We start from the raw sequence: 20,745 nt of genomic DNA, 5'->3' as shown, positions 1-20,745 counted from the left end.
GCATACCCATTGTCATTCTCTCTCTTTCTCCCCTCTTTCTCTCAAATAAATAAATAAAATACATTTTAAAAAATCAAATAAAAAGCTAATTGTGCCAGGCTTTGAGTGCCCAATTTTGTCATGCTCCAACTATTGGTGCTTGGCCCATTTCTACCCAAAGGCATTTTCCTGCCTTTATTCTGGATGCTGAGCCTGCCTTGGAGAAGTTAAGCCCAGCCTCTGATTGTCAGGATCTTGGGATTTAATAGGAAAACATCCAGTCAGTTCATTTCCCATAAACATGTCCTTGTCTCTCTACTCTTCAAAAGTGACCAGTGACAAAAACAGCACAGGAATCCCCTTCCTTGCATGAGCACGTCAGCATCTAAATGGCTGACATTTGTGATAGCCAGAAGCCCCCCCCCCCCCCATAATAATGGGAGAGTGACCAGGCCTATCTGAGATGCCCATTGTTACTGTGCTGTGGTTATACTTGAAACCTGTCAGGCCCCAGTACAATGACAGAGTTCACCCAGAGCGGAGATGGGAGACCGAAGGCTGCAGTCCTGGGCCCCTCCCTGGGCTTCATGTTCAGACCTACAAGGTCAGACTTTGTCATGGGACTTAAATGCAAATTCAAACCAGAGAGCATGCCTGCTTTTCTGGCACTACACAAATGTGACTTGGCCTGCAATTCCTTCTGAAATAACCTCTGCTTTTATCACACTCATTCTTTGGATGGAGATGTCACTGGAGCCTGTTGGGCCATGTGCTTCCTGCACAACATCTGTGCATGTCAGTGCTCACACAGAGATGTGTAGAAGCATCCTGTTCCTTGTGTGTGTCTCAGAACTTTGAACATCATAGAAAACACAGTTGCTTCAGGCCTATGGCAGTGTTATTCACAACTGGACTTGAGGATAACATTCTTTGCTGTTCCCATCCACATATCAAGAAAGACCAGCGGCACAGCAGCCTTTCCAGAAACATTCTTTAGACTCCTGGCCAGCTCTGCCTGCAAGCATAGGTTGTGATGCCATCTTGTGTGAGAACATTAGTGACAGTGACAATGCCAGTGGCCTGGACATGATTTCCCAGGAAGGTGCCACACCATTTTCAGAGTAGTAAAACTCATTGTGGACAAAGTACCTATAGGGTAAGTAGATGTGACTTTTTGGAATGAAAAGTCTAGCCTCACTACTGAGCAGATTTGGTAACATGTTCCACAAGCATTTCAAGGTTGACAGTGAAGGACAAAGTGGAGGAAGACAGGATCCCATGCAAGGGGCGGGTAGGGGGGAGTAACCCAACAGCAGACATCCAGGCCAGAGCTGAGGGAGTTTGGAACAAGTCAAACTTTGGGGTTACACTTTGTCTTTAAAGCCTCCCTCAGTAATCTTTTTAGCATCCCGCTTCTTCAAAGACAATTGGGACCCCAAAGCCCCCCATGCATCCAAAAGACATATGACTATCCCATCAATTGTGTAGAAACCATAGATGGGAACCTCCAGATAGTTCATTCAATCTCGGCATGATAAACGGTCAATCCTTGCATTCCTCCTAAATGAAATTAAGATGTTAAGATATATTGCTTGGGGCTTCTGGATGGGATTTCAGCAGTTGACTTCCCAGTGGAAAATGTATTGCTTCAGAAGCGCTGGGAAAGGGAGACACTGGGTCTGTATAAAGGCACGACATTTGACAGTTTGGAAGAAGGTTTCAGACATGTTAATTTTTTTCATATTTAAAAGTGATTAATCATCCAAATACCATGAAGCTGGAAGGCTGTAATACAAAGTCTGGGAGGGGCAATGGGAGGCCTGTGATGGATCCTTTAATGTGAGGGCTTTTAAATATATATATATAAAATTTATATTAAATAAATATATATATATATACATAATTTATACCATATATATATTAGAGAGAGAGAGAATGGGTGTGCCAGAGCCTCTAGCCACTGTGTATAAACTCCAGATGCATGTGCCACCTTGTGCATCTGGCTTACATGGGTACTATGAAATTGAACCTGGGTCCTTTGTGCAAGCAACTGCCTTAACTGCTAACCCTAAGCCATCTCTCCAGCCCTAACATGGAAGCTTTTGAAGGGAGCTCTAAGTGAGTGGCCTTATGGCTACAGGACTGAAACTACCAACTGAAAAATCATTTTTAAAATAAACCCTCAACATGCATAGAAATCTACGGGCTTTTCCATCAGTGCTGAGCACAGCAAGGGCTTGTGTTCTTCCAGTTCTTCCAGAGCCAAACTTCCTCTCAGGCCAGCCCAGGACCCAGGGTGCTTCTGTAAGTTGGGGACATGCTCTGTAAGGGTGCAAGACTCCTCACATTGTCCCACCACCTACTAGTATTGCTTTCAAGGCACTAAGATAGATTAACAGTAGTGACCTCTTCCAAGTGGGACTTTCCAAGAAGACTGAGTGTGGTCCAAGAAGGTGTGTACCTTATAAGGTATTGGTGTGTCATTGTCACCTGTGGTACTTACTGTGGTTTTAATTAATTAATCATGTGTTCTGGGTAGTTATTTGTTGAATATAATGGCTGGTAATGCTCACTAGAAGGGCTTTGCAAGAAGTCAGAGCCATTTTATTTTAGCATGGCTCCTAGCAGATGGAAGGAAGGAAGAGAGAAAGGGAGGGAAAGAAGGAAGGAAGAGAGGGCTTCATAGGAAGAAAGGGAAGAGAAGGGAAATGGGTCTTTTGCTTTTCATAAACTTAGGTGATAGGCAGTAGGAAGTCCAGGCTGCATTTACCTTAGGAACACATGTCACTTCAACTATACACACTGGAAGGAGATAGCTTATGTCCCTGTCCCACTCCTTTTATTTGCTCGAAGGTGAGGGTTATTAGCCCTCAGAGGCTCTGGGTAATTTTAAAGGCTGGGTTCTGGCTGACCTGTGTTTGTACATTTCCTTTTGGTTTCCCTTCCCCCTACCAAGCAACTTATCCCCCCCCCCCAAAACTAAATAGGTGGATGCTTAGAAAACACAAAGAGAGTTTGCAGCAAATTGAAATTAAAGTACAACTAATAAAAGGCAAAACTCCGTTCAGCATCTATCTGCCCTCCCCGAAAAAAACTGAAATAATTTCTAAAATCAATTTCAGGTCTCTGACAAGGATGGCTGTGTTCATGCTGTAGGGCTTGCCTGCCTTCAGCCTCGCCTCGCCATCCCTGGCAGCGTGCACTGAGCATTTAGAAATTAAACAAAACCAGATTGAACTTGCTGCATTAGCTGTTGCCACATCGGGACGCTAATGGGCTTAGTGACCACAACCTACTCAGGCCAGAGTGTGTCAACAGCCAAAGGACCAACCTCGGTGGCTGTTCGTGCTGTGCCCAAGTTGTTTCAGCTTAATTCTTTGCCATTTACTTTCCCTGCAGTGTTGGCCTCTCCCCTGCTCTGTCTTAAAGAGGGTAACAGCCAGCCCAAGTTCATGTACAAGGCCACTGGGCTCTGGTGAGGGTTTTGCCAGGGTTGCCTCAGCCCTTGGTATCTCATGGCCAGTTAGGTTGGGGTTCTGCCTCCTTTCTTCTTAAGCTGATCACTTCCAACACACATTCTGGAAATGGCTCAAGCCCAAGCAATTACAGAGAGCCTCTCATCGGGAAGAGGAGTTTCCCTACCTCTCTTCTGCAGCAGAAAAGCACTGTGCACAGCATTTGGACCTTGAAGGGGTTTCTTTGCATCACAATCAAGGGCTCTTCAGCCCCACCAGAGAAACAAGGTCGGCCATCTCCATTCCTGGCAAGCTCAGTGAAGTGCACCGGTTACAGGATGCTGGTGATGAAGTGGTTAAATTGCTCACAAGCCTACATCAGTGGCTTCCTGCCCACACTTGCTCCGGCCTAAGGCAGTGCTTAGGAGGAGGGGAAAAGGAGGTCTTGCCTGGACCCAGGTGGCCAACAGGCAAACCGTGTTATTAAGAAGCAGGGATCGCAAAAATCCTTGATCTTTAAATGAGACCCCTCATTAGTCAATGGCATTCCAGCTCAGTGAGGTGGGAAGGGCGCCTTCGAATCCCAGAGACTAATTGCCATCATCAGCTCAACGGAGAGCCTGCTGCAACGACTTGTCATCTGAGCCACCACTGGCCTGTGAACTTGAGAGAATGTTCCTTCATGTTTCAGATTCCGCAAAACACCAACCCCTCCTGGTCTTGAAGGGCATCTCTGTATTGATCAGAGCATCCACGGTATCTGATTCAGGGAAAGGTCTCTCATGGGTGACCTATGGCAAGCTCATCCTGAATCAGGATTCTTGTGTGTAAGGGAGTTAAAACATATTTTCCTTTATTCTCATCCTCATTTGAAAATGTCTCCTCAGAAATAACCCTGCACTGGGCATGGTAGCACATGCCTGTAGTCTCAGCCACTTGGGAGGCTAAGGCAGAAGGATCACTTGAGTCTAGGACTTCTAGGCCAAGCAGGTGTCCACATTAAGGTTGGCATTAATATGGTGACCTTCCCAGAAGAGGTTGCCTAAGGATAGATGAACCAGCCTGGTTGGAAATGGAGTAAGTCAAAAATAATCCTGCAATAAAAGCAGCAAAGATTTATCATGGAATAGTAATATATATAGTATTTATTTATTCATTCATATGACACAGAGAGAGAGAAAATGGGTGCACCAGGGCCTCTAGCCACTGCAAACAAATTCCAGAGGCATGCGCCACCTTGTGAATCTGGCTTTACTTGAGCACTGAGGAACTGAACCTGGATCCTTAGGCTTCACAGGCAAATGCCTTAACCATTAAGCAAGCTCTCTAGCCTGGAATATTAAGTCTTTAATTCTCAAAGTCCTCTCAAGTCCATGGACATTTCTGGGGATTTTTGTTTTGTTTTTTAAATATTTTATATTTATTTATTTATTTGAGAGAGAAAGAAAGAGGCAGAGAGAGAGAGAGAGAAAGAATAGACATGCCAGGGCCTCTAGCCTCTGCAAATGAACTCCAGATGCATGAGCCACCTGTGTATCTGGCTTACATGGATCCTGGGGAATTGAACCTGGGTCCGTTGGCTTGGCAGGACAATGCCTTAACCCTCATGGACCTGTCTAAGGCCTGAAGCAAGACCCTGATGATGTCTTCCTACAGCTGTTTATTTTTTTGTCAAGTGTTAAACCCTCTTATTATTTGTGTGTGCTTTTCCTTAAAGAAAGCCTTCCAACTACTGTGAATTTGGGCGGCACAAGACCAGGTGTGCTTTGCAGTGTTCAGGTGTGTTTCTTCCCTCTGTATCTAGTGCTCTTGGGACTGTGGGCAAGTAGTGTTTGCTCCTCATTCTTGGATTTCCAGTTCCTTAGTCTTTACTTGGCACCTGCAAGTGGAAGAGCAACATCTCCAGGCCACACACAGGGTGATAGATTTCCTCGAAATTTCCAAGACTTTGGCACTAAGAGATGCTGGCTCCATCCTCAGCCTAGAAACAGACTGATGGCCAAAGAAGCCAAGCTAGCCAGGCCTGGCAGTCCTGGAGAGGAGGGCTTGTTCCAGTGACTTAAGTCTGGACACTCACTGTGCAGACGCAACAGTAAGGTGTTAAAAATTCCTGAATATTGGTGGGTGAGTGTAAATTTTATATTCACTTTAAAATATACACATGCACACAAAACACACAGACATACATAATTATTGTGCACATGCCAAGGAGAGAATATGGACGCCATCCCAGGGACTCTTTCGAGGGCAAAGGAATTCCAAATATATGTATCACTTTGTGGGCCTGGCTTTATTGAATTGATCCCAGGGCCAGGCTTTGCAAGCAAGTACCTTTCATGGCTGAACCATCTCCCCAGCTCTCTGTATACATGCACACATGCACACAGGAAATTTATTTGAGAGAGAGAGAGAGAGAGAGAGAGAGAGACAGAATGGGTGCACCAGGGCCTCCAGCCACTGTGCATGAGCTCAAGACACATGCATCACCTTGTGCATCTGGCTTTACGTGGATCCTGGGGAGTTGAACCTGAGTCCTTTGGCTTTGTAGGCAAGCACCTTAACTGCTAAGCTATCTTCCCAGTCCTCTATTCACTTTCAAGATAACCTGTATTAAGCATCACTGGGCCCTGAAGTGACATTCCGTGTTAACATTCTGCAGCAAGCGATGCCACAGGGTTCAATGTCATAGAACAGCAATCAGCCCCTTTCTCCTAAAACAGATCTGTTTCCTCTGCCAACCAAGTCACTACTATGACTCAGCAATCGTTCCTCTGTGGGAATAGTTTGGGGAGAGGCAGGAAGATAGGCGTTCTGTACCAGGCTTAGGATGTTTGCCCATAGGATTCCATTCCCCACGGTGAAGCATTTTCCCGCCACACGCAACCAAATAACTTCCAGTTACTGGGAGTGCATGCAAGTTCTGGCCCTACACTAGTGGATTTTGCAGGACAGCTCCCTCCAGAGCCCAGGGCCTGTGGTTATAGCATCAGCTCCCATCTCTGGTGTCAGGAGTAGCACCCCCAGAGATTCCCAAAGCATTATGTTGACCTACATATTTCACTGATTTGAGATGTCAGAAAATGTATGCCAACCTTGGGTTATTTAAACGGGTCCAGGAAAGAAAGCCGCACATCGGTTTTGACAACAAACAAAACCAGTTTTTGTTCTATCAGTTATGTTTAAAAGATCCCAGCTTCAAACTGAACACAATGTGTGGTTATTCTGCCCCCGATTTATATAGCCACCAGGGCGCCACGGTTACACACTGCATACATCATTGTATTTTTAAAATGTACTTAATGAACTTTTTTTTCCCCCTTTCTAGTAACTACTTCATTGCCTTAAATGAATGCATTCCAATAGAATTTGTAACAAATGACCACTTTGTGTTTGCATTAATGCCAAACACGTTTAACAAATTTTTAACAAGGAACCCTGGCAAGATGCCAAACTCCTAGAGGGACACTGGAGGAATGCTATAAATTTAAACTAGATTTTACCTTTTCACTTAGCTCAGCAAGTATCTTAGGTGTCTTACTATCTCAGGATTGCAGCATGTCTATTTTATGTCAGATAGCTGTATGTTTTCATTATTTTTATTACATAGGTTGTACCTATTTCCACAGGATCTTTAAACCTACACAGCTGTGTCTAAAATAACATGAAGCAGTGTAGAAATAAATCTTTATTTCAGCAAAATTGTTCATATCTTATATGGATTAGTAGAATATATATATATATAGATATATATATATATTCCAAAATATTGCTATGTTTAGAATATACAGTCAACCAACAGTGCCATTTGTTCTTACATGTAGGTAGTTTTGCTGCCATTGCCCCCTCCACACCCTGTCAGAGATATGTGGTAATATCTGGGGACATTTTCATTGCCATGACTAGGAGAGGAGAAATGAGAAGTGCACTACTGGTATCAAATGGAGATCAGACAGGGAGGTTGTTAGTTGTACCCCATTGAGGTCAATTCCCCCACAACAACAAAATTTTTCAGTCTCAAGTCCCAGAGTTCTGAGATGGAGAAACTCTGGGTAGAATGGCAAAGCTCTTCAACTCTGAGTGGACTGTAGGGGTGAAGACGTATTTAAAAAAAAAAAAAAAAAAAAAAAAAAACAAAGCCAAAAACATTTCTGTTCAGTTTTAAAGATCAGCATACATAACATTGTGGTGAGTAGGAACTGCTGATTTTCACTTTCATTGCCTTCTATGCTTTTAAAATTTATTTATTTATTTATTTGCAAACAGAGTGAGAGAGATAAAGAAAAGAGGCAGACAGAGAGAATGGGCATGTCAGGACCTCTAGCCACTGCAAAGGAACTCCAGATGCGTATGCTACTTTGTGCATTTGGCTTTATGTGGGTACTTGGGAATCAAATTGCGTTAATAAGCTTTGTAAACAAGTGCCTTAACCACTGAGCAATCTCTCCAGCCCTACCCTCTATTCTTGAGAAAGAAACCACTGCATCCATAGTTCTTTGGCCCAAAATGTAAACCAAGGCAGCACAGGGGCTCACTGCTGACTAGAGTATGTGCAGTCCTTCTGAGCATGACTGGCACTGCCCTCGGGAGACCATTGCTGGGTGTTAGGAATGGTCTCCAGGGCAAGGCTGCCTGTCCAAGACTTGTGGAGCAAGGTCTTATGTTTCATTGACTATGCAATTATTACAGGATATAGTAGATGAGAATTGGTTCCATTATTATAGTAAGATAAATCTTTATTACTCAGAAAATGTCTTTATTCATCAGGAAATTTACTTATGTTTTTAGAGATTACTCAAAAAGGAAAAATATAAAACAACTGTCACAGATGTTGTGGACAGGCTACAAGCTTCCAAAGGTAAGACGCAAAGATCAAGGTTTAGAGAACCCTGGCCTGTGGGAAAGGGAATGGACTTTGGAGTTGAAAAGATGTGGGTTCAGAGGCAGCTCAGAAAGGTGAGCAATCTGAACCAAATGTTCAGAGCCCCTAAATTCAGTTTTCTCATCCAGAAGAGCCTGTTAATCAAACCACAGGCGTGGGTGTGGCGCCTTCAAACTTGTTGGAGATAATTCATGCAAAACAGCAGAGCATCAGGAGCAGGTAAGCGGCACCAACCATGAACTATTAATAATTCTGACCACAATGATCATGACAACAATAAATTCTCAAGCGATGTGGCAGCGTGCGGTGCCCGCATCGCACATCAGTCGGAATCTCTTCATTTAAAATATTATGGGTTAGTCACGCCCAGCGTGAAGAAAGCAGAGATGAAAACACAGACTTCCTCCCCGCCTGGTCATCCCAGCAGCGCTGTGGAGGCTGAGCCGAGCTGGCCAGCCCCGGCCCCAGCCCCGCCCCCACCAGGGCCCTTTGGGCTCTGAAGTGTTACATTTTATTGCCCTGCAGAGCGTAGGAGGCCACTCTCAAGGTAAAATGTTGCTCTCCACTCATATCTTTGAATTATGGCTTCAAGGTGGCTTCTCCTATCAAGAAAATTAAATGATTTAACATAATTTGTTGCCACTTTGATCACAACAATAATAAATAAATCTTTATGGGGGAAAAAAACAAGGGAAACCCATTCTACCCCATTTTCAAAGATGTTAAGTCATAACACAGATGTAGTTATAGAAATTGTTTTTGGTTCTAAAACAGAAATGACTGTCTGGATTTCCTGCGCGGCAGTTGCTGAGTGGAACTGTTCTAGTAGCAGGATGCCTTTGGCCCCAGAAGGAGCCCCTTCCCCTCCACTATGCTTAATTAGTCTATCAGGGACTGGCCCTTTTATGTGGGTACCATGTGCAGTGTGTTAGGGGCATCCAGGGCCGTCATGAATGGGTGTCTGTTTTTGTACCTGTGGGGCACACTGCACACATTTGGGAAGCACATGGAACCGGGTGGACATTAACCCAGATGTCAAAAATAGCCTGCGTTTTACTACTGTTATTAAACAGTTTCTCCTTTAACCCTTCTGTGTTTACCAAAGACCCCTTTCTCCCAGCCTGTTTCTGCAAATCACTACTAAGCGGCTAGGAGAAGAAAGCTATAACCGGGCAGGTGTCTTTATTCTAGAGAAAAGCAGTCTGAAGGCATACTTGTGAGACACCACACTTTATAGCCCTCTCTCCTGGGGGTGCCTGTCCTGGGCCGGAATCTCCCTGCTGTGCTCAGCCGCCCCCAAGCCTCCCACACCTCATCCAGATCCAAACCAAGGGATGCTGTCCCACCCCAACCAGAATTGTTTTTCTTTCCTATAAATGAATTGGCTTTAGAGTTCAGTATGATACAATCCCACATAGTAGTTTAAAATATACAAAAAAACTGCAGAAAAAGTCTAATAGAGAAAATTTCAAAATAACCTGCAAAATATTAATAATATTCAGGTTGGGCTGGAGAGATTGCTCAGTGGTTAAGGCACTTGCCTGTGAAGCTTAAGGGCCCAGGTTCAGTTCCCCAATGCCCACATAAGCCAGATGCACAAGGTGGCACATGTGTCTGGAGTTCATTTTTAGTGGCTGGAGGCACATCCATTCTCTCTCTCCCTTCCTCCCTCTCTCTCTTCCCCCCTTGCAAATAAATAAATAAAATATCTTACGAAAATAGATATCAATATCCTAGTTATCATGAGTCCCTTAATAAAATGCTTGCTTCCTTATCACAGATTCACTGCCTTCATGGCACCAAGTGTCAACTCCTCCTCCATGCATTGACTTATGCGTCTGTGGTTGTCCCTCTCTCCCTCCGAGAACACAGGCTATCCTTTTCACTGTAGTGGCCCTGGCACCATGTGTGTTGTCTGACCCAGAGAAGTACCATGCTCGCTTTCTATTGCTGCATGACAAATCACTGGGAACTTAACATCTTTAAGACAGCACCTGTTCATGACTCCATAGTTCTGTAGATAAGTCAGAATGCCAGATGTGCATTCATGGGATTTCTCATATAGCCAGTCAAGGTGGACTTCGCAGAACTTGACTGTGAAGCATCCACCAGAAGTTGTTGGCAGAATTCACTTCCTTGTGCGCGCAGGCTGGGGTTTTTCTGTATCCTGTTGGCTGTGGGCTAGAAGCTACCCTTACTACCAGAGTGCAGTGAGTCTCTGTGCTGTTTATATTTCTCACTCTTTTGACAGGATCATCTTGGCTCATAAAAGGTTCCTTTTTATTTTATTTATTTGAGAGAAATAAATAGGCAAGTGAGAGAAAATGGATGTGCCTGGGTGAACTCCAAATGCATGCACCACCTTGTGCATCTGGCTTACATGGGTACTGGGAATCAAACCTGGGTTGTTAGGCTTCCCAGACAAGCACCTTAACCACTAAGCAATCTATCTCTCCAGACTTCATAAAGGGTTGTTGTGATTAAGTTCAACCTATTTAGGCAATCTTCCTTTAGACTAATTGGAACCCAACTGATTGATAGCTTTGATGACCTCTATACTATAATTGTAGCCTACTACAGTTTACTCCAAGCGCCAGGGATTAAGGTAGAAAATCTTGAGGGGAGGGGATATGTTTTAGAGTTATACCTACTCTAGCCATTCTAATATTGAGGAATGAATGAAAAAAAATCACCCTGTTGTAGGAATGGCACAAGGAAAGGAAAATGTTATTGTTATTATTTATTGATTGGTTGAATGATTTTCAAGGGGAGAGAGAGGAAAAGAGAGTGGGGGAGAAGAATGGTTGTGCCAGGGCCTCTTGGTGCTGCAAATGAACTCCAGAAGCATGCATCACTTTCTGCATCTGGCTTTATGGAGGTACTGGGAAATAGAATTCAGGCCATCAGGCTTTGTGGGCAATCGCCTTAACCTCTGAGCCATCTCTCCAACCCTAAAGAGGATGTTAAATGAGCAACACCAGCCTGTTCCTCCATGTCCTCATCAAGCTTCTAGTCTAGTCTGGACAGCAGCTATTGGATGGAAATATAATACAATTGTAATATTGAGTTCCCTAGTAGCAGCATTTGAAAAATAATGATATGAAGCAGGTGGAATTAGGGTAAAACATTTTAGTGGACTCAATATATCCCAAGTACTTTGACATGAGGTTGATATTAAAAATTGTTGCTGAGAGAGTTGACATTCATTTTTTGCATATTGTTTTCAATATCTGGTTTGCATTTCACACTTTAAGGACATCTCAATTTTGATTAGACACATTTAAGTGCTTAATGGTCAGATATGGCCAACAGCTGTCACCCTGGGTAGTGCAGGTCTAGACGTATCACCAGAAGGAGACTGTGCCATCCTTGTGATGCTTCCTGAAAGATATCACATCTCAACTAACAACCAGATACAAGGGATAAAGCAGCTGGAGAACTGGCCTGAGTGCACAGACACCGAAAGAAATGCTTGGATGAAGGGAGAGAATGGGAGGAAGAGAGGACAGGAGCATCAGGACACGCGGAGGCTAGAGGAGGCCTTGAGGGCGTCCATCCTCCATCCCGAGGCTGCGGGCTGTGAGCGTGGGGGCACCGTGCGGCGCGGGAGCCGGCGCCATTCCAGCAGTGCTGCCAGCTGCCCCGGAAGGCAGAGGCTCGGTCACCACAAGGGCACAGGAGAGGTTGGGTCTAGTGGTCAGGACCATCCGGGGATCATCTCACAGTGCATAAGAAACCCAGATCATCTCTCTGTTCGAAGCCTGGTTTTTGTCTTTCAATGTATTTTAAATAATATTTTATTTTTATTTATTTGAGAGAGAGATGGGTGTGCCAAGGCCTCTAGCCACAGCAAATGAACTCCAGGAGCATGTGCCACCTTGTGCTTAGATGGGTCCTGGGGAATCAAACCTGGATCCTTAGGCTTTGCAGTCAATAGCCTTAACTGCTAAGTTGTTGCTCCAGCCCCCATCTTGAACCACTTTGTTAAAAGGGTAATAATCATTTTATGTGTAGAATACACTCACATGCTATACTGTTAAAGACAGTTTTATGACTTCATACACATGATAGTGGTTATACTTGATATTCATCTTAAAATGGGGAAAACAATCAAAGAAACATCACTCAACCTAAAAGTTGTGGCCCTGATAAGGGCCATGAATAGGTCTTTCCTTAAAACAAAAGGGATGCTGCTAGAGTCCTTTATTTATTTATGTTTGTTTTTTTTTTAAAGATGTATTTATTTATTTGAGAGTGAAAGATACACAAATACACAGAAAGAGAGCCAGAGAGAGAATAGGTGTGCCAGGGCCTCCAGCCACTGCAAATGAACTCCAGATGCATGTGCTCCCTTGTGCATCTGGCTTACATGGGTCCTAGGGAATCAAACCTGGGTCATTTGGCTTTGCAGACAAACGTCTTAACTACTAAGCCATCTCTCCAGCCCCTGCTTTTTGTTTTTTGAGGTAGAGTTTTGTAGTCCAGGCTGACCTGGAATTCACTATGTCGTCTCAGGCTGGCCTTGAATTCAAGACAATCCTCCCACCTCTGCCTCCTGAGTGCTGGGATTAAAGGTGTCCACTACCATGCCCAGCTCCTTTATTTGTTTTGTTTGCATATTTTTTTGGTTGGCATTTTAAAATCACTGTTTAGACGGGCAACATGCTTCAAGACTTCTCTCATCTCCCATGTGAATCTTACCCCAAAAGCAGCAGCACTCTGCAGTTGTGAGGTACTGACCTGCTCTCCAGCTGGAAGACGGTCTCACACTGAATAAATGATTGTTCTTTGCTACTTTATCTTGGAAAAACATCAAGGACATCAGACATTCACCGGAGTTATTTTTCACTCATTTCCCCATCTTAAAAAAAAAAAAAAAAAATGACTCGTACATTTTAATACCACTTTGGGTTTCTCTTTACCTTTTAATCATGTGGCCTTTTAATATATCGGTCAGCCCTTGAAAAGGATGATTAAGAAATGCTTTGTGCACAAAAGAATGAGAGCTATGCACAGCTCATGAAACGGAAAGCGTGCTCTGACTTACAATTTTCATACGAAGTTAGCGGAGGTTTGCATGTGCCAGAACGAGTAATATGATCCCCTCTAGGAACTCCCTAACTTTCTGGCTCTGCAAAAGTCATTTTTTTTTGCCCCAATTCAAGTTTCTTAACCAGAAGGGTTACACCACACTCCTTAGAGTATGAGCGAGCAGATTCCTCACAGCCTCGTATCGTACACGCACGGCTCACAGGCGGCTCCATAGAGCAGCCCTACCTGTGCAGACGCTGGTTCTCTGGCATTCCCATTAGCTGCTGGATCTGACAAGTGGAGTGAGTGGATCACCAAATCAGAACATCTCAGGCGACATATAAAACACAGGGGCTGGGGGGATGGCTTAGCCGTTAAGGTGCTTGCCTGTGAAGCCTAAGGACTCAGGTTTGATTCCCCAGTACTCACATAAAGCCCAATGCACAAGGTGGCACATGAGTCTGGAGTTTGTTTGCAGTGGGTGAAGGCCCTGGTGTGCCCATTATCTATCTGCTTATTTCTGGGTGTGTGTGTATGTCTAATAAATAAAATATTTTTAAAAATGGAATGTAGCCAGCCTCTAATCCTAGCACTCAGGAGGCAGAAGTAGGAGGACCACTGTGAGTTCAAGGCCACCCTGAGAATACATAGTGGATTCCAGGTCAACCTGAGCTAGAGCAAGACCCTGCCCCCCCCCCAAAAAAAAAGGTGTGTGTGTGTGTGAAGAAGGACATCGCACTGAATATTTGACTTCCCAACACATGGGAAACTGAACTAGTAGCATTATGAGTTCAAGGCCAGGCTAAGCTACATAGGAATTCCTGTTTTTGTTTTGTTTTGTTTTGTTTTTGTTTTTAAGTGGGAGTATGGGTGTGTGTATTCTGTATCCTCCCTGCCACAGACCCCAGGTAGTTACACTGTTGCTGTCTGGAAACTGGGGAATACTGCAAGGGCCTCAAAGTGAAAATAGCCTGGGGGCACAGTTGAGCATGAACAGAGAAGAAAATTCCATGTGCAGCCAAAAAAAACCCCCAAAACAACAAAAATAAACATCGTTATATACCATATATTTTTATTTATTCTTTTTTTAAATAATTAAAAGCTATTTTATTTATTTGAGAACGAGAAAGAAAGAGGCAGAAAGAGAGAGAGAATGGGCATGCCAGGCCCTCTAGCCACTGTGAACAAAGTCTAAATGTATGCACCACCTTGTGCATCTAGCTTTATGTGGGTACTGAGGAATTGAACTGGGGTCCTTAGGTTTTATAGGCAAGTGCCTTAACTGCTAAGACATATCTCCAGCCCCACTTTTTCTTTTTCTTTTTCTTTTTTTTTTTTAAGATTTTGTTGTATTTATTTATTTATTTGCAAAGAGAGAGGAAGAAAGGGAGAGAGAAAGAAAGAGCGAGGCTCACCAGAAGAAACTCCAGATATATACACCATTTTGTGCATCTGGATATATGTGGGTACCAGGGAATCCATCCCAGGCAGTAAGGCTTTGCACCCAAGTGCCTTCAGTCACTGAGCCGTGTCTCTGTCCCAACAGGAAGGTCCCACTGAGATATTAACTCAGATCACTGGATCCCTGGATTCAGAGTTCAGAGTGCTAACACTTATTTATCTGTTTGTTTATTTGGTTTTTCGAGGTAGGGTCTTGATCTACCTCAGGCTGACCTGGAATTCATTATGTAGTCTCAGGGTGGCCTCAAACTCACAGCAATCCTCCTACCTTTGTCTCTTGAGTGCTGGGCTTAAAGGTGTGTGCCATCACACACTTTATTTATTTATTTATGAGACAGTGAGCATGCCAAGGCTTCTTACCATTGCAAACCAACTCCATATTCATACGCCTGTGCTTTACATGAGTCCTGCAGGATCAAACCCAGACCATCAGGTTTTGCTAGCAAACACCTTTAACTGCCCTGTCCATTCATGTCCTGGCAGACGCTGCTGGCTGTTGTGAGTAATGACACTTGTGCTATTTGCATACAAGATCTGTTTGAGTGCCTGCTTTCAGTCCTTTTGAATAGATAGTGAGAACTGTTGGGTTTCACACCCAGGGGCCCCACCCTGGAACCTGGAGAATGCCTGGAGACTTGCTTCCTGGGGCATGAAGTGGGCAAATGGCCTTGTGCTTGGATTCAGCATGTGCACAAGCTACTGGATGTGGGGATGAAAGTCGACCTTGTCTCTGCCTGTTCTATTTAAGATGCCAGTGTTCTTTAAGAACATTGTTTTATGCTGTGCACAGTACAGCACCCATCCCAGGGAGTTTGCCATTTCACCACTGAAGAGAACATGCTCTGCTGCCTTAAGTGCCTTCATGACATTGGAAACTGTGACCACTACTTATTTCTACAACTTTATTCACCACCCCAAACAAACACTCTCCATCCCACAAACTCCTACTCACCCCCTGGAAATTTAGACTATATTTCTGCATATGGATTTGTCTATCCTAGATATTTTGTATAAGAAAAGAAAATCATAAGGAATTTTTCGTTGTTTTTTTTTTCTTTTGGAGGTTGGGTCTCACACCAACCCAGGATGATCTAGAATTCACTATGTAGTTTCACGGTAGCCTCAAACTCATGGCCATCTTCTTACCTTAGCCTTCCAAGTGCTGGGATTAAAACTATTTGTGGGCTAGAGAAATGGGTCAGTGGTTAAAGCACCTGTGAAACCTACGGACCCAGGTTTGATTCCTCAGAACCCACTTAAGCCAGATGCATATGGTGGTACATACATCTGGAGTTTGTTTGTAGTGTGTGTGTGTGTGTGTGAGTGTGTGTGTACCCTGGTGTGCCCATTCTCATTCTCTCTATAACAAATAAATAAAAATAATTTTTTAAAAAGCATTTAACACCACACTGGCGAATTTATCTATTTTTCTTATTAAGATATTATTATTTATTTATTTGAAAGAAAGAGAGAATGGGCATGCTAGGGCCTCCAGCCACTGAAAACAAACTCCAGACACTTTGGCCATTGTGAAAAATGACACTTTGGATATTTGTTTCTCAAGTACTGTGCAAGTCCCCATGGTCAGTCCTTTTGCATATACGTCTATGAGTTGAACTGCTGGCTGCAGTGATTGTTGAAGTTGTTGCTGTCATATGTTCATAAGTGGGTGTTAAGGCTTTGGGTATCTTGACTCTCTAATACCTAGAAGTCAAGTTTAAACAAAATTAAGGGCTGGAGAGATTGCTCAGTGGTTAAGGTGTTTGCCTGCAAAGCATAATGACCTGAGTTAGATTCCCCAGTACCCACACAAAGCAAGATGCACAAAGTGGTGAATGCCTCCAGAGTTTGTTTGCAGTACCTAGGTGCCCTGGTGTGGCCATTCTTTCTCTCTCTCTCCGCCTCCAATAGAAAACTGTGGAATAAGATAGATGGACACATAATTCTATCATGTAGAAATAAGCACTGGAAACGTTTGGTATATTTTCTTGTTTCCTTTATGTATATCAAGATATATATATATATATATATGTGTGTGTGTGTATGTATATGTATATGTATATGTATATGTATGTATGTATACATAAGGTACACATATAGAGAGAGCGTTTGAAAAGAGCCTCTTTTCAGATATTTTGCAGGACACAATTTAACTTTTTGTCCACTTTGTCCTTCCTCTGGTTCCCTCGCCATTGTCCCCCATCATCCCAACCATCCAGACCGCAGGCAAAGAGAGTGGCAGAGGCGGGGACAGGGAGTGGGCAAGGGAACTTTGCCAGCTTGATCTCAGATATGTAACCATTGTCTTCCCCACCCCCACTTTCTGTTGCAGCTATCAGAAGGGCTGACTGAAGGGGAAGTGTGGCTCTCCAGCAATATTCTGATAACCTATTGCAGCAGCGCTGATGTCACTGTCCACCATCACCTGGAGCAGCCCGTCAACACCGAAGGGGAGTTCTCACTTTCCTTTTCCTGCCTGATTCTGTTCGACATGATATTTCTTCCCTCCATCATTTCTGGTTGTTTCTCACAGTTTTGGATGTATCGGGAAAAGAAAACTGTAGAAGAGGCAAATGACAACTCCTCTGTGTCCTGCTGGGATCTGAGCATTTAAAATATGACCATCTCTTCTGAATGCCATGGTTGGATAGCATTTTATTTCTGTTGCTTAATCTCATTGGATACCTTGAAACTCCATAACATCCGGTCTGTGGATTCAGCTTCTGTTGGGCAGCTGGCCTCACCTCCAAGTATCCTGCTTGTCAGTAAGCGGTCATTCCCGAGGCACTGCAGTGTCTTCAGTGTAGATTTGCTGTGAGTGAGTGATGCTGAGGGTGTTTGTATTACACAATGCATGGAGTGTTTGACAAAGAAACCGGTTCACCAAAAATCACGAGCCTTTACCCTCCTCTGTTTCTTTAATCTGCAGTTTAAAGAATCACATTATGATGACATAACCAGTAGTTACCTCTAGGCCAGGTTGGAAAGAGAAATCAATTTTTGAACCACTAACACTTGCCAAGAAATCGCCTTATGAGAACATGGTGTGTGTCTCTGATAATGCATGGTACATCTAAATTGGTCATTCATAATTATCTTCCTGCTCATGTATCAGAGATTAGTAAAAACCTGAGGTTCTGGCATACCCACTCCCTGTGGCCCATGTACCCCGCAGCTGGGACATGCCCAAGCCTCAGGCTCCCACCATTTTCACACATGCAGGTCTCCGTGAAAAAGCTGGAACTCATTTATGTTTCAAGGCACAAATGTGCTGTGCAAGCAGCGTGAGCTTAGCTCTCCTGTAAATGGCCATGCCTCTCTTTGCTCGTTCTCGTACGTGCTCCCTCTCTCTCTCTCCCTCTCTCTCTCTCTCTCTCTCAATGTCATATCTCCAACATGAATTCCAAAGCATTTTTGGCATCAAACACAAAAACACTGATGAATGAAGAGCAATCACAAAGCTGTGTATCTGTAAATAGTTCTACACAAACATTTCTGTGGATACAGAGTCATTATTTAAACTTTAAAGCACATGCCAGGGAAAGAGACCAAATTTCGTGGTACTAAGGAGAAGTAAACTCCTCCTGCTTCCTCTGAAGATGAGAAATCAAGTCATTACACCTTCATTAAACTCTTGACTTATTCTGGTAAACCTGTGCAGCTCTCGTATCGATCAATTTTCTTGTCCATGGAAGAGACCCTTCCACATTATGCCAGTGGGAGATTGAGACCCTGCATTTTTAAAGGACAAACAGTGAATTTAAGCATGAGTGGCCTTAATAAATATACTTGTCTTTCTTTGCTGCTGTGGAAAGGATTCTAAAACAGAAGTTCCTGAAAGTCTTGCATTGAATTTAGTCGTTATTACTTTTTTTCTGAAATGTTGGTGCAATTAACTCTGGACCTCTCTTGTGAGCCATAGTGATACTTAAAAGACAAACACCTTATTTCCTGGGGAAGAGGAAACTATCTCTGAGTTGCACCACTCATTCCCTGGTGCATCAGGATTCCTATCGTCTGGCTTTGTTCTTGTTGTCAGTGAGTACCAGACTATGTGAAGCTTACCTGTGGTATAAACAACCCCAATACATTCATGTTTCAAGAGTTTGTCCTTTGATTATCCAAGGGATCTGGGTCTTTGATGGAGAAGCAAGCAGAGTTCTTTGCAAGATTTCATTTACTATGTTTTGACAGAATGTCATACTGAAAACCCAAGCCACAGACGTGTCCTCATTAATGGTTTGGGTCCTCAGAGTGTGGGGGGGGAGGAGGTCCTTATGGCTTCCTACCACCAGGTCCTGACCTGAACTCTGCAACTGGATACTTGAAATAGGAAGTAGGAGATCAAATAGGAAAAAATAGGGTACTTGAAATAAAAAACAAAGCCCTCAACTGTGTATAGTTAGCTATTTCTACCTATGTGCCAATTTTGTCATAGCTATTGTTTTGGGGGGATCACTTTCACCCCACTTTTGTTGGCTGAGAGTACTATTGATCTTTCCTTCATGCAAGCATATCATCTTGTTCCCAAGAAAAGAACTAAATTCTAGCACGGCATCTGTTCTTATTTTGTGTAATAGTCTCTGATGTTTGGAGGTTACACACACGCAGCCCTATTTTGCACAGTGAAATTAGTCTCTGAGTTTACAACAAGCACTGTGATGTTCAGAAGACTCATCCTTTGGGTACACTTGAGCAAGTTCCCTTCTAATAATCATAGTGTAGTTGAAAAAATACAACAAAGTTTGGGCTAACATTTAAGAAAAGTTGGTGTAAGTCTTACTTTGTGCAAAAGTGGGTTTATATTTATACCCATTTGATTTCTATGTACAGTCTCAATTTTGTATTTAATGATTTTGTGTATTTGGTATGCACGTGAACAGCGTGTCAACCTTCATTTGAAAGTGGGTTTTACTTTTTAAACAGTATTTATGATGGGACCTCAAATGTATCGACATAAGCTCTATCTGCAATGTATTTGTGTAGAGTGGTGTTTGAATGCTGCCAGGGGTCAGTGTATCTCATTCCCCAAGACCCTTGTTTGATAGTGCTTCTCGTAATATTTCTCCAAGTGAGTGGCATGTGGGTTGTAATATTGACCATGTGATTATGGACATCGATATGAAAAAATAAATTAAAACTAAGGAACCCTCGAGATTATCAGAGGGCATGTATTAGCCAGTCATTGTAACCTCGTGTCTAGTAGAGGTACCGTGGACAAGGTGTGTACAGGTCATAACTTTGTTATCATGTGTATGAGGAGTACCTCGTGCTGATCATTTGATTTATATTCATCAAATAAACCTTGTTTCTTTCTGAAGTGAGTTCATTTTATCTCTAATAAATGGCCCAATTGCAGCAGTTACTAATACTTTGGGGATCATGAATCAACATTTGAAGAACTTTGTGGACTTGAAAACTAAAGAAGGGGCTGGTTGTGGTGACAGAGCCCTTGAATACCAACACTCAGAAACTAAGATAGGAGGATCACTGTGAAGTCACAGCCAACCTGAGTCTACATAGTGAATTATTCCAGGTCATCCTGGACTACACCAAAAACCAAAAAGAAAAAGAAAGGAGTAAGAGTGAAACAGAGAGAGAAGAAGAAAGGAAGAAAAGGAAGGAGGAAGGGAAGGAGGCAGAGAGGAAGTGAAGAAGGAAGGAAGGAAGGGATGGAGGGGGAAAGAAGGAAGGAAGGAAGGGGAAAGAGAGAGAGAAGGAGGGACAGATGACTGCAAAACAACTGTTTGTGTAAAGTGCTAGCCAGGCAAGCCTGAAGACTTGAATCTGCTCCCTAGTAAACATGAACAAAGCTAAGCGTGGTGGTTTGTGCCTGCAATCCCAGTGTTGGAGAGGTGGAGACAGGAAGACCCCTGGGGCTCCCCGCCCAGCCTGTCTAAGCTACTCTTCCCATGCAGTGAGCCTCCAGGTCAGTGAGAA

At 43.4% G+C, this 20,745-nt stretch overlaps 1 protein-coding gene across 14 annotated transcripts in view; it reads left to right on the top strand.

Annotated features, from left to right (window-relative positions):
* The window catches only part of Erc2 (ELKS/RAB6-interacting/CAST family member 2), a 1,023,973-nt gene extending 1,003,848 nt beyond the window's left edge, over positions 1-20,125 (top strand). For 11 of the 14 annotated variants that reach the window (XM_045136003.1, XM_045136012.1, XM_045136010.1 and 8 more), the window contains one exon: positions 17,138-20,125. In XM_045136003.1, coding sequence (XP_044991938.1) covers positions 17,138-17,419 — 282 coding nt within the window. In that variant the 3' untranslated portion in view covers positions 17,420-20,125. The remainder of the gene's footprint in view (positions 1-17,137) is intronic. The other 3 variants (XR_006633831.1, XR_006633830.1, XM_045136013.1) reach the window with 2 other exon arrangements.
* The last annotated feature ends 620 nt before the right edge of the window (positions 20,126-20,745 follow it).

This window comes from Jaculus jaculus, chromosome 16, assembly GCF_020740685.1.
Source record: "Jaculus jaculus isolate mJacJac1 chromosome 16, mJacJac1.mat.Y.cur, whole genome shotgun sequence".
Classification (NCBI taxonomy): Eukaryota; Metazoa; Chordata; class Mammalia; order Rodentia; family Dipodidae; genus Jaculus; species Jaculus jaculus.
Note: the sequence above shows the minus strand (reverse complement) of the source record. Positions and strands in the feature narration are given on the sequence as shown.